Genomic DNA, 13,697 nt, shown 5'->3' on the forward strand with positions numbered 1-13,697 from the left:
AAAACAAGTCACCATCTCGTTAGGTTAGGAAAACTTCATTAAACACATGCAGTTTAGTTACTGCAGAGGCTCCTCGGTTTACGACTGTTAAGTCATAATTACAGTAAATATTCATATGAAAACAATTAAATGGTACACAGCAAATGTGATGGTAAATGAATTTGCCTTCTTATGCGGACTAGTTCATTGCGCACCATTTGTAACCCCTCTGAAGTTGTTTGTCGTTTCAAGCACCCGTGTTGGTAAAAAGGCTCACATTACGGCCCGCCAAAAAAGGGACCAACAACTAAAGATCTTTTGCCGTCGACTATGTGATGAAAGATGAGAGTTACAGTCGATTAATTGATGACGACATTGGTATTTTTTCAGGTCGGTGTACCGGTCCCCAAACCTTTATTGCGCCACTGACCGGTTTCACGTAAAAACATATTTCGACACAACGGGCAGGAGATTTCATTGCGCCATAGTGCGCCATCATCCGGCAACGCCAGCAGACGGGCGAGTCACAAGTCCTCCGTAGAGTGTAAACTCTAAATTGCCCAATTTTAATAAAAGATGCCAAAAACACATGAGCAATTAGTCAACGTCAAGCATTGAACGTCGGCGAGGAGTACGAAAGCCAACTGGTCGACTAATCGCTTCAACCCCTACTGCCAAAGCAGCAAGTCAGCAACTGGATAAACGACCATGACTGCTAAAAGGGAGTGGCCAGGAAGAAATTGTCAGGGGTGGGGCGAACCTGAAAGAAGCTGCGGAAAAGTTCTTTTTTCAACCTCCGGAAGACTGGAAACAGGTCACGTGGTCTGATGACTCCACAGATGATAAAAGGCGTTACGGAAGTGCGATAAGGAAAAGCTGCTCAGGTCTTATGTCGAGCAACAATTACGCGGGGAAACCCCTTTAAAGGAAATCACGAGCAGAGGAATAATTAAGCCGTAGGTTTTTACCAGCAATGGTATTCTTCCCTATTGATAACAGAACAATGCAGGCATTCATGAGGCGCGTCTTGAAACACGGACGTAGACGTTCGCGTCAGAAAGCAAAATGTAGCCTAACAAAAAGTGTGGGGACTTTTGTTGGCCGAGGCAGTGCATTTCACAACGAATCCACAAAGTTACCATGACAGAAGGAATCAAACCAAAGCGAGGGGAGGAACAATCGGGATTGGAAAAGCACAGCAAGCAGCTTGATGTTACAGCACAACACACACAAATGAAGAAACAGATCAATTATGGTTTCAATGAACACTTCTTACTAAAGCAACTACTGTATTACTGGGTGTGGGACCGTTTCTGCCAGAGGTATGCGTGCAAATGTGAAGCAACGGGTGTGTCTGTGTTAGCTTCCCATTTCAGACTAATTACACCGTTACGGATAATGAATGCTAAAAACAGCACGGTGCTGTCAAGAAGAGATGGCCTTATAGCGCCTGCCTCCATGTTGTCACTCTTTGAGACGACTTTAGCCAATAAAAGCTCAACTGTTTGCGACAAGTTTAAAGGGCACATTTGCACCCCGAAAAAAATCCCGATCCGCTACTGTTGAATACATTTAATAGGCGCACCTTCTTCTCCTTTTCCTTTGGGCTTGTCCCTTCAGCGCGTCATCTTTTCCCATGTAAGCCCATCTCCTGCATCCTCCTCTGGAACACCAACTGCCCTCATGTCTTCCCTCACGACATCCATCGACCTTCTCTTTGGTCTTCCTCTCGCTCTCTTGCCTGGCAGCTCCATCCTCCTCATCCTTCTACCAATATACTCACTATTTCTCCTCTGGACGTGTCCAAACCATCCAAGTCTGCTCTCTCGAACTTTGTCTCCAAAACATCGAACCTCGGCCGTCCCTCTGATGAGCTCATTTCTAATTTTTTTCCAACCTGGTCACTCCGAGAGCGAACCTCAACATCTCTTCCCCCTCCACCCCTCTCATTCATGCACATATTTTCTGTCTTACTTCGGCTAATCTTCATTCCTCTGCTTTCCCGTGCATGCCTCCATCTTTCTAACTGTTCCTCCACCTGCTCCCTGCTTTCACTGCAGATCACAATGTCATCTGCAAACATCATGGTCCACGGGGATTCCAGTTTCACCTCATCTGTCAGCCTATCCATCACCACTGCAAACAGGAAGGGGCTCAAGGACTGATCCCTGATGCAGTCCCACCTCCACCTTAAATTCATCTGTCACACCTACAGCACACCTCACCGCTGTTCTGCTGCCCTCGTACATGTCCTGTATTATTCTAACATACTTCTCTGCCAGTATACAGTGGCGCCTGCTTTGACTTGTGATGAAAAATTTGAGCTAACAAACAATGCACACCTCCATAGGTGGGCTAACGAATAGCATGTGTCGCCGTTTTATAACCCTTTCATCCATCCGTCCGTCGTCTCCCTTTAAGCAACGGATATTTGAACACAAGCCACGGAGGACAAAATGTACCCAGATAACATAACACTCACAGGGATATATTCTTTATCCTCTGCGAAAAACAACTTCCATAACCTCTTGTGTATAATGCACAGTTTCCCCCCTCAAGAAATCACCCAAAATTGATACTCCGAGTCAGATTTTCTTCAGCTAGCTGCTACCCAATTGTAACTACTCTCATTTTGCACTAAAACGGGCCGTACGAGGGACAGAAAAGGGAAAAGTTGCGGTGTACAAATCACAAGCTCACTGTGCTGCACTCGATCGCTCTTCAGCTCGGTGGCATCTCCATGTGAGGTTCCACACCCGCGACATGAGAGAAATGCCATCAGCTTGCCAAGTTCCTCTCCCAGATTCTCAACTCACACTCAATTGTCTTACAGCTCCTCTTTCTACTTTCTAAAAAAATTTAAAAAGTCCCACTGTGCGCTAGAGACGCTTTAGCTCAGGGGTGGGCAAAGTATGGCCCGCTCTGTTCTTTATTCTTGCCCATGGAGCATCAGGAGTCCTGTAATGTGTGTATTAATCTTAGCAATTTTCTCCTAAAATTGCTGAATTCAAATGTATTTACTCATATTTTAACTAAGTGATCTAATTAAATACTTGGGACATATATCTATTGTAAATAAAATGAAATTAGTAAATTATGTAATATATATATTTAACAGTTTGTATTTAATTGGTACGTTCTAAGTAACATTTAGCGTAAAACAAATTGACATACATTTAACATTGTTTTTTTATTTATTAAGTTGGTTAACTTAGACAAAATACAAAACAGTAAAATAAAGCATTTTAGATTTTACATTTGATTAAATAATTGGGTAATTTATGTGAAGAAAAATAAAATGGTAAAAACTACTGTACATACATGTATTTTATTTAGAAATTGGTTAAATTAAGAAATTTAAAAAATAAAATCACAAAATTAGAATGTTTTCTTAAAATACACATTTGACGTACACATTTCATCAATTTATCTCATTGCGACTAATGTACAATATACAACATGTCCACAAGGTTTTGACTGATACACATATATTTTAAAGGAAGCTTAATATAGCCAGTACAGTAAGCTTGTATTAATTTTATTGATTAATGTATAATTGATCAAATGAAACAGTAAAATATTTTACATATACATTTAATATTAATGTGTTGCAAATAAAAATTAAATACACAATTTTACAAATAGATTTAAAATTTGTTCATGTAAAAAGAAAAAAGACATTGTGTATATTAATGGTTAATTAATTGTAGTGAAAATAATTACAATAAAAATTTAAATATGACTATTAAAATGAGCTATTATACATAGTTTTTATTTTTTACACCACATCTTTCCATTTTACAAATTACGGAAGCGCATTACATTCACTTGGTTTAAAAAAACAAACTCCTGTTTTTCTGAGTAATTTCTTCGAGGGCTTTGTTTTTTTGAATATTTTTTTCTGTTTTTCTGACGAATTTTTTTTCCACCTGCTTTTCTGACTATTTTTTTCTGTTTTACTGACATTTTTTCCCCCCACCCCCGACTCATTTTTTTCTGAGTTATCGGGACACATCGAACTCACTCAGAACCCGCGAACTGCAAGTGAGTCTTTGCGGACGCACTAATGGCGGATTACTGCTGGGCCGGGATTGCGCTACATATGCCGGTGAAACCGATTCCGGAGCCTCAGTTGCACACCATGCGGGTCCAGTATTTTCATCGGTCTCCTGACCGTCTGTTGAGTCACCACGTAGCCACCCTGAATGCATTTTAAATGCATCATCTTGTATCCATGGAGCATACCATATCTGTCCAACTGATTCTGGACAAACATTGTTGTATCTAGCAGATCTGAATGGGCTTTCCTCCTGAACAAACGCAAAGTCCGCAGGTGCCTGCGTATTGTCGACAAACTAATAAAAATACCATCTATGTGACTCAAAGACAGGAGTATCTCCCAGTGTCTAAAACCCATATAAAAATAAAACTTGATCAAACTAAATAAGACGGTCATGTTGCTTACTACGGAGTCCGCAAAGAGTCACTTGCAGTTCGCAGGTTCTCGCGTGAGTTCAATGTGTCCCGATGACTCAGAAAAAAATAGTCAGAAAAACAGGTGAAAAAAAATTGTCCGAAAAATAGAAAAGAAATATGCAAAAAAAACAAAGCCCTCAAAAAAATTACTCAGAAAACTTTTTTTTTTTTTTTTTTTTAATCCAAGTGAATGCAATACACTTCCATAACAAATCAAGCGGGGCCCTTTAATACCAAAGTTTGCCCACCCTTGCTTGAGCTGATGTTAGCACACATGCAACCAAACATCACCAAAGCGTTCGCGGTGTCGGACATTCTCCACCCCAAACCCGACTGCGGCACCAACCGAGGGAGGGGGCGGTGATACCTTGAGGCCGATCGATTGCGGCTTGTGCAGACGATCCTGTGGGGGAATGCTGAAGGTTTCCTGAGCCAGCGTTAAAAAAGTGGAAAAGAACAGGACACAACACTCAAAAGAGCAAAAGCGGCACTTTCAAAGCATTGGGGAAGCGTGCTGGTGACAGAGGCCGTGCATGATGGGATGAATTCCACATGTTGAATGAGCATATTGTGTTTATGTGAAACCTTTACGTTCCCATGAAAGAGGCGCTATTTATTGTAATGAGGCTCTGGCGCCCTCTAGGGATCTCAGTGAGAAAGGACGTGCAAAGCATGCATGAGCTACACAGCAGGTTCCAATGCTATCCAAAAGTTGACAATTGAAAACCCACAAATACTAGATTCGACATCTCCCACCCCACACACACACTCAAAATACGCGTGCTTTTCCCACAATCTTTGAACGCATTATAGACAAACAAACGCAACATTAAACAATCATTCTGCAACTCATTTTAAGGTCAGTGTACTTACCAGTAAAGATATGAAATTTTAGTTTCAATTTATGATGTTTGCAAGCTAAATACAAATGGCGTGCAACAACTAGTTTAAACAGACGGTTAAAAAATAAACAATAAAAAGGGTGGGTGTGTTGGGGTTGTACCGTAACAGTTTTACGGTCAGGTGTGATTGGCGTACTGCGGTGAGTGTTGGGTGCGCTGCATTTCTCCCTTGTACTGATTTAAACACATTCACATTTTAATCATTGAGAACTGATTTTTTTACGTACAATTATTTACATTTTATGTGCATTATGGTCCCTCTAGTGGTATGCAAAAGAACAGCTGCCTAAGTACAGTTAAGTTGCAGTTAACTTTTAAGTCCAATACATTTGAATTTAGTTTTTGAGAACTGTTTATTATGAAACATTTATTTTGGTACAATTTGTATTTAACTTTTATATGCCCTATTGAAGCATAGATTTTTATTTTCCTATATTTAAGCATAGTATTAACACATTACAGTGGCTTACAATAGTATTAAATATACTTAAGAGGAGTAAAACCTCTGTTTCATTTTTAATTAACAATTAGGTCTACCACTACTACTGTAATTTAATGCTGGTCGTAATGGGAGTACTTAAGAGATATTCTACTAAATAGTTATTCTACATTTTCTCTAAATAACCATAGAGTGACACTAACAAGTCAGTATTACTTAACTCTCCAATTCGATTGGTTTTGAAAAAGCTAAATCATAATTATAATGAGCTTATGAATTGGAAGTGCCACGTCAATTCAGACGATATGGCATAAAAACACGTGACAGCTGCAAAGCAAGTGGCCCAATTTAAGGGAACAAGCGACGGATTATGACCTGGAGGGCCGGCGGGTCCCGGGGCCGGCCCGGCTCCAGGTCCAGGTCCAGGGACGACGCCCATGTTGGGAGGCTGCATCATCGGAGGCGCTCCATTCACGTGCATCCCGACCTGATAACATAACGGTGCGGGGTAAATGACCCGAAAACCAGCAGACAATCCAACAGCTTCTTCACTCTTGCCATTAACTTCTTACAGTTGACTTACAATGTCATTGCAACATGCTGCCAATTTTCCACATCTCTGATGGGACAGACACTTCTGCATTATTTGTGCACTCACTGTTTTATCACGCTGCACTATTTACATACTGTTGTTGATTACTATTGGCCAATCGGGTGTTTGAGAACTCTCTGCACCATTTGCACAATCGCCACTGTGCTAGATCATTGCAATATAAGTCACTTTAAATTGTTTAAATTGCTTGAGGACTCTGCATCATTAGCACAATTGCCATTATATCAGCACCGCTACACTAGTGGTACACTTTCATTGCACAATGACTTTCCGTACTTGTTGTCACACTAGAATGCCTCCAACTACCGGAAAAAGATTCCTGGAGTCACATATTTGGCCAATAAAGCTGATTCGGAGTTGTAATAAGGGGTTACAAGGAATTCACAACAAAGTAGGCGAGTAATAACCTGCAGTTCAAAGACAAAACGAAAGGGTCAAAGAGATATGTTGAGATTCTTGGGAAATAATCAACTCATACTGCTTTACTCTAATTGAATGCATTTTTTAACCAGATTTTTGATCGGTAATTTCACACCAAAACGTACCCCAAAAAGCCAGTTCCCCCCAACACACACACCAAAAAAACTCAGTTTCTCCAGAAATCACCATCCAATTTTCAAAATTTGTGGTCCATACCAACCAGGCTTAACAATTTGACAGACTTGCCATTTTTGAGAAAATGTGTCATGTTTCAACTTCTATTTGTAAATTAACTAGTCGCAGTAACTGCAGAATAAACGTGTGCCAACACAGTAATACCTACAAGGAGTATTAATGACTAGTCTTGTAATTGTAGTACTTGGTAACTACTGGTCCATAAAGAACTTCTGTAAATTACTTACAAGTAATGACGTAGAAAGAGATAAATTGCATGTATGTAGCGTCAAGAAAAATACAAAACACATATGTAGTAATGGCGGTACGGTGGACGACTGGTTAGAGCGTCTGCCTCACAGTTCTGAGGAGCGGGGTTCAATCCCCGGTCCCGCCTGTGTGGAGTTTGCATGTTCTCCCCGTGCCTGCGTGGGTTTTCTCCGGGCACTCCGGTTTCCTCCCACATCCCGACAACATGCGTGGTAGGTTAATTGACACCTCTAAATTGCCCGTAGGTGTGAATGTGAGTGCGAATGGTTGGTTGTTTGTTTGTATGGGCCCTGCGATTGGCTGGTAACCAGTTCAGGGTGTACCCCGCCTCCTGCCCCGATGATAGCTGGCATAGGCTCCAGCACTCCCGCGACCCTAGTGAGGAGAAGCGGCTCAGAAAATGGATGGGTGGACATTGGTAGTAATAATCACTTATTGTTCAGTCATAAGTACTTCATGTACATGTAATTTAGTAATAGCACATAGGGTATTGTATGCATGTATAACACCATACAGAATACTCATGTAGTTCAAAAGGAATGACCACTTACTGGTTGTGAAATGTATTAGTAATAATAAATGCAGTAAGGACAATCATTTGGCTCAGTTGTAACTTTTTCTACTAATGTACACGTGAACAGTATTAGCGTGCAGCAGTTAACAACAGCCTTGTGCCTACCACAGGCTGCTGCTGTGGGGCCGCCATGTTGGGCAGGGCAGGTGGCGGATTGACCGGCGGTGCTCCTCCCCCTTGTCCGCTCGAGATGAGCGGCTGGGTTGTGGTTTGGCGGTGGAGCATTTTCTGTAAAAGTGGCACACTCGTTGAGAACTGCACAGCAGAGTTTTCGCTGAGGAAGACTTGAGGCAGAGCGGAAGGACAGAGGGAGGTCTCTCACCAGCGCGATCTCTGGATCCACAATGCGCATGACTACCTGGGCCTGCAGCAGGGCGTACGCCAGCTGAGGGTTCTGCAGCAGCATGTTCCTCGCCTCCTGAGGACTGTTCTGCACACACAGCTACACAGACAGGAAACACATTTTGACAACCCTTATAACATTACAGCGACTACACGTTACAGAGCAGCGTTTCCTAACCTTCATTAAGCCAAGGCACAAATTTGACATAGTGATGGGCGAGTACTGATACCAGGTATCTGAATAGGGCCGATAGCGGCCTTATTTCAATGTAGCCGGTACTTGTGAAGGCTGCCGATTGCAGCCGCCGATACTTAAGGCAAAAAAAATTAAGTCATCATGTGCGTCACAAACACAGGTCTGTGTTCAGCATTATGTGTCGTTGTGTTCATTAGAATTTTATGTATTAAAAGTACGAGTGGTATCGCTACTCGGTGAGTACTCAAGAATGAATACTTTTACTGGAATCTGTCTGAGAAAAAAGTGGTATCGAACATCCCTAATTGGACGTTACAAAAATCTCGCAGCACAACACCAAACAAAATTGTCAACAAAAACGATATGTAACCAAGTCATATGATCGCATCACTCTGTGCCCGTTTACTTAAAGTTATTCGAGATGTGAGCCATCAACCGGCCGTCTGGTTTGTCTTGTGTTGCGAGCAACACTGAGTTACGAGTGCTAGCTATGGTGGCAGCGAATGCCACGACCATCGAGAGATGAGCAATTCTTGAAGTTTACTGTATAACTAAACAAAAAAGATAATTACAAAAAAAAAAAAAAACACCGTCTCACTAAAGCCCCCTGGCTTAATGCTAACACAACACAAAATGCTATAGATACAACTAGCATCGATATGGAAATTTTAAACCTTTAAACAACTTTTATTTGAAGACATGCGGTAAGCAACACATGCAGACAGCGCATACAACAATACTCACAGGCATATATTCTTTATCCTCTGCAAAAAATGACTGTTATTGCATCTTATTTGCGACAGTCTTCTGTGTTGCGTCATTAAATCTACTTTAGCATAATACATGTATTATACTAACCCTGGTGGCCAAGGAAGCACACAAGAATGAGCAGCAAAATGCCCACTCAATAACCGTATTTTCACGACCATAAGGCGCACTTAAAAGTCTTACATTTTCTCCAAAATGGACGGGGCGCCTTATAATGCGGCTCGCCTTATTTGTGCACCAAGTTCCAAAATCTGTAAATGTTGTGTGACTTGGACGAGCGCTCCGCTTGACTCACTGGGAGCATTTCCTGCCAACACGTTGCTTATATAGGAGGAAAGGCGGACGTGACTGAGGACAGCATGGCTGAATGGACGAGGAGAAAATGAGAGAGTGGCCCAGTGAGGTGTACGTAAAGAGACCGGATGGTTTTTTTGCACGCGTCACCGTCCCTGTTGATCTGTGACTCCATGCGCGCCCATCTCACAGCCGCTGTGAAAAACCAAGTGCAGCAAATGAACTCAGAGCTTGCCGAAGAAACTCCAACCGCTGGACATTGGTGTAAACAGGGCCTTCAAAGAGAAGTTGCGAGCGGCGTGGGAGCGATGCATGACAGATGGCGAATACAGCTTTACTAAGACAAGTTAGCGAGTTACGCCACCATATGTGAATGGATTGTGGATGCCTGGGCTAAGTATCTGCTTTGACCGTTGTCCGAGCTTTCGCGAAAGCCGGCATCATTGCTGCCTAGCCACCCGGCAACGAGACCGACTCTGACGATAACGAGGAGGAACCCGGCGTGTTTGATGGAGAACTTGCCCCGCTGTTCAATTCAGATACAGAAGATGAGGACTTGGTTGGATTTGTGGATGAGGATCGATCAAAAAATAACGTGAGTACATTGGTAAATACTTCAATTAAGTACAACCGAACTCACTGTTTACATTGTTAAATACTTCAATAAAGTACAACCGAACTCAGTTTTGCTGCCGCTGCCTTTTTGAAAACATACGCTAGCATTTTAGCGTGCATGCATGCTATCGTATGTTTTAAGCTAGCGTATGTTTTACCATGCCTGCGCCCAATAATACAGTGCGCCTTATGTAAAAATAGACCCCGTAACTGAGACTGCGCCTTTTAATACAGTGCGCCTTATGGTCGCGAAAATACGGTATTATGAAGAAACTGCTTGAATTTTTTTACATTCTATTTAACATTATTATGCTATGACTATGTTTTTATATAGGTTTTTTTTTGGGCTTAAACCACAATTTCAAATAAAATTGAAGCAAGCAATGATGAACACACCCTCACACCACATGGCGAACCCTCAAAAATGATCAAACTTCGACACCATGCGCCGGTCACATTAGATGCGCTGCGAAAATTGGTGAGTTTTGGGCCATCATGCAAGCAAGTGGCACTTAAAAAAGACGATTTGGAAGAAGAAGAAATTCCAAGTGGTTTGCCTGATTATCGGTCCAATTTAACAGGGGGGTGGGGTGGGGGCAACATAAGCATCCCACCTTCATCTGTTTCATTAGTTCAAACATCTGTTCAGGTGGTAGACTGGCCACAGCCCGGCTGATGGACTCGGGCGCCTCCTCTGGTGCCACGCTGTCCCCAAATGGAGACTCGAGGATGGGCGCTCCAGTTCCCAAACCTGTTCCCATACATATTGACACAATCACCTCACAATCACCTCACAGCACAAAACTACAGGATCGCCTAACATGTGTGACTTAAAAAAATGCTCACTTTTAAGCTCTTCCTTGTTTTTCTCACTGGCGGCGTTGTCAACACGCAGAGCTCGACCATTGAACTCTCTGCCGTTGAGGTTCCGCATGGCACTGAGTGCAGTCTCCTGGTCTTGATACTCACAGAAGCCATATCCCTTTGGTTTGCCAGTCTCCCTGTCATACACTAACCTGAAAGCAAATATAGAAAACAAATTGTGAAAAATGTATCTCTTTTAAATCACTATTGTGCTTTAATCTAAGTACAGTTGCAGTTTACAGATAGAGAAGATTACATAAACACTAAAAAGAAAGTAGTCGAGGCTAGACTCAGGACAGAAGTGAGTATTTGCGAGCAACAGTATGTTTTCATGCCTAGAAAGAGTACCACAGATGCATTATTTGCCTTGAGGATGTTGATGGAAAAGTACAGAGAAGGTCAGAAGGAGCTAAATTGTGTCTTTGTAGATCTAGAAAAAGGCTATGACAGAGTACACAGAGAGGAACTGTGGTACTGCATGCGGAAGTCTGGAGTGGCAGAGAAGTATGCTAGAATAATACAGGACATGTCCGAGGGCAGCAGAACAGTGGTGAGGTGTGCTGTAGGTGTGACAGACGAATTTAAGGTGGAGGTGGGACTGCATCAGGGATCAGCCCTGAGCCCCTTCCTGTTTGAAGTGGTGATGGATAGGCTGACAAATGAGGTTCAACTGCAATCCCTGTGGACCATGATGTTTGCAGAAGACATTGCGATCTACAGTGAAAGCAGGGAGCAGGTCGAGGAACAGTTAGAAAGATGGAGAAATGCACTGGAAAGCAGAGGAATGAAGATTAGCCGAAGTAAGACAGAATATATGTGCATGAATGAGAGGGTTGGTGGGGGAAGAGTGAGGCTACAGGGAGAAGAGATAGGAAGGGTGGAGGACTTGAAATACTTTGGGTCAACCGTCCAGAGCAATGGTGAGTGTGGTCAGGAAGTGAAGAAACGGGTCCAAGCAGGTTGGAGGAAGGTGTCCCCTGTGTTACGTGACAGAAGAGTCTCTGCTAGGATGAAGGGCAAAGTTTATAAAACAGTGATGAGGCGAGCCATGATGTACGGTTTAGAGACAGTGGCACTGAAGGGACGACAGGAAGCAGAGCTGGAGGTGGCGGAAATGAAGATGGTGAGGTTCGCTCTCGGAATGACAAGGTTGGATAAAATTAGAAATGAGCTCATCAGGGGGACGGCCGAGGTTCGATGTTTTGGAGACAAAGTTAGAGAGAGCAGACTTAAATGGTTTGGACACGTCCAGAGGAGAAATAGTGAGTATATTGGTAGAAGGATGATGAGGATGGAGCTGCCAGGCAAGAGAGCGAGAGGAAGACCAAAGAGAAGGTCGATGGATGTCGTGAGGGAAGACATGAGGGCAGTTGGTGTTCGAGAGGAGGATGCAGGAGATAGACTGACGTGGAAAAAGATGACGCGCTGTGGCGACCCCTAAAGGGACAAGCCGAAAGGAAAGGAAGACATAAACACTACAAAGGCTAACAAAGACGAGTGAATGAACTCACCTGAAGCTGACAACAAGTCCGACTTCTGAGAAGATGTCTTTTAACTGTTCTTCGGTTGCTTCATAAGGAATATTCCCCACTAAAACATATACAAATACGTAAGTACTTTGGCGATCTATTTGACTTTTCTTTCGTGTAAGAAGTTTAACTTGAGCTACCACGAGCCTACTGTCTGTATTAGCTACCTAGCAAAGACGGACCTTTTTTTTTAAAGAATGTGATCTGTACAATAGAGCTTTTGTAACCGAAGAAATACGGAGGGAAACGATTTACCAAACACTGAGCGTAATGAACGGTCGACGGCTGGGTCTCTATTAGCAGCCGCGGCGGCAGCGGCGGCAGCAGCAGCGGCAAGGTTCGCCATTTTGAGGGGGGGATAAAAATGAATGCGACACACGGAAGTAGCTAAGGGTACAATCTCCTGTTTCCGTTCTGTAGGTTAGTTGAAAAGTTAAGTGAAAAGCGACCTCTGTTGCTCTATTTAATTAAATCTAACGCTTAGAAGACCAACAGTGACCCACAGTTGCCACGTAATAAAGAGTAAAATATAACCATACGAATAAATTGATCCATATGTTCAAACCACAATTTGGTTTCACACACAAATGAAGCAAAAATGCTGATTTAGCATGTTTATAAGCATGCGTAGCTTGCTACTTTTTGAGGCCCACTCTACTTTTTTCCTAAACAAACTTATTTCCCTACTTTTTGAAAAGATGCCTATTCTGTTGCTTCTAGTCTATGAATTGGATGTTTTGTTTTTTTACTTCTGAACAAAGACCCTGTAACCAGTCCTGAAGGTTTGAACCCAGGGCACCAAGCTTGTAAGTAAGATGTTGTTACAACTAATTTTGGTTTTTATTTTCTCACCACAGTGCCCTGGCTTTAATGTTTGATCATTTCACGCTTAAAAAATAAGATAAAGTGCAATGCGTCTACCGTGAAATAGAACTCGTGTACCACAGCAACACGTCTGCGATCACCAACACAAGGTGACGTATCAATGTTAGCTAATTTAATATAGCCGACCATCGCTGTTAGAACGTATTGTAATGCCTCCACAAAGCGTTAAAGATAGACGCAGCTGCCAGTGCACTTTCAATCGCTTTATTGAACAAACAGTAACAAAAGAAAGAAAGGCGTAATACAATTATAGTTTGAGCTTCTTTGGCCACAAATTACGCCCGGGCACTCAACGCAAAAATTGGCTTAATTTGCGCTAACGACAGCCAACTACGCTGTCATTCGCTGGCGCACGTG

General features: G+C 42.5%; 1 protein-coding gene across 4 annotated transcripts in view; it reads right to left on the reverse strand.

Annotated features, from left to right (window-relative positions):
* Nucleotides 1–12,805, reverse strand: part of cstf2 (cleavage stimulation factor, 3' pre-RNA, subunit 2) — an 18,976-nt gene extending 6,171 nt beyond the window's left edge. Inside the window, exons 1-8 of one of the 4 annotated variants that reach the window (XM_061685731.1) lie at nucleotides 12,711–12,805; nucleotides 12,438–12,516; nucleotides 10,909–11,078; nucleotides 10,677–10,813; nucleotides 8,170–8,289; nucleotides 7,953–8,075; nucleotides 6,172–6,283; nucleotides 4,823–4,882 (exon numbers count right to left, since the gene is read on the reverse strand). In XM_061685731.1, coding sequence (XP_061541715.1) covers nucleotides 4,823–4,882; nucleotides 6,172–6,283; nucleotides 7,953–8,075; nucleotides 8,170–8,289; nucleotides 10,677–10,813; nucleotides 10,909–11,078; nucleotides 12,438–12,516; nucleotides 12,711–12,801 — 892 coding nt within the window. In that variant the 5' untranslated portion in view covers nucleotides 12,802–12,805. Of the gene's footprint in view, nucleotides 1–4,822; nucleotides 4,883–6,171; nucleotides 6,284–7,952; nucleotides 8,076–8,169; nucleotides 8,290–10,676; nucleotides 10,824–10,906; nucleotides 11,079–12,437; nucleotides 12,517–12,710 lie in introns of all 4 variants that reach the window. The other 3 variants (XM_061685729.1, XM_061685733.1, XM_061685732.1) reach the window with 3 other exon arrangements.
* Between the last annotated feature and the right edge of the window lie 892 nt (nucleotides 12,806–13,697).

This window comes from Phycodurus eques, chromosome 9 (assembly GCF_024500275.1).
Source record: "Phycodurus eques isolate BA_2022a chromosome 9, UOR_Pequ_1.1, whole genome shotgun sequence".
Classification (NCBI taxonomy): Eukaryota; Metazoa; Chordata; class Actinopteri; order Syngnathiformes; family Syngnathidae; genus Phycodurus; species Phycodurus eques.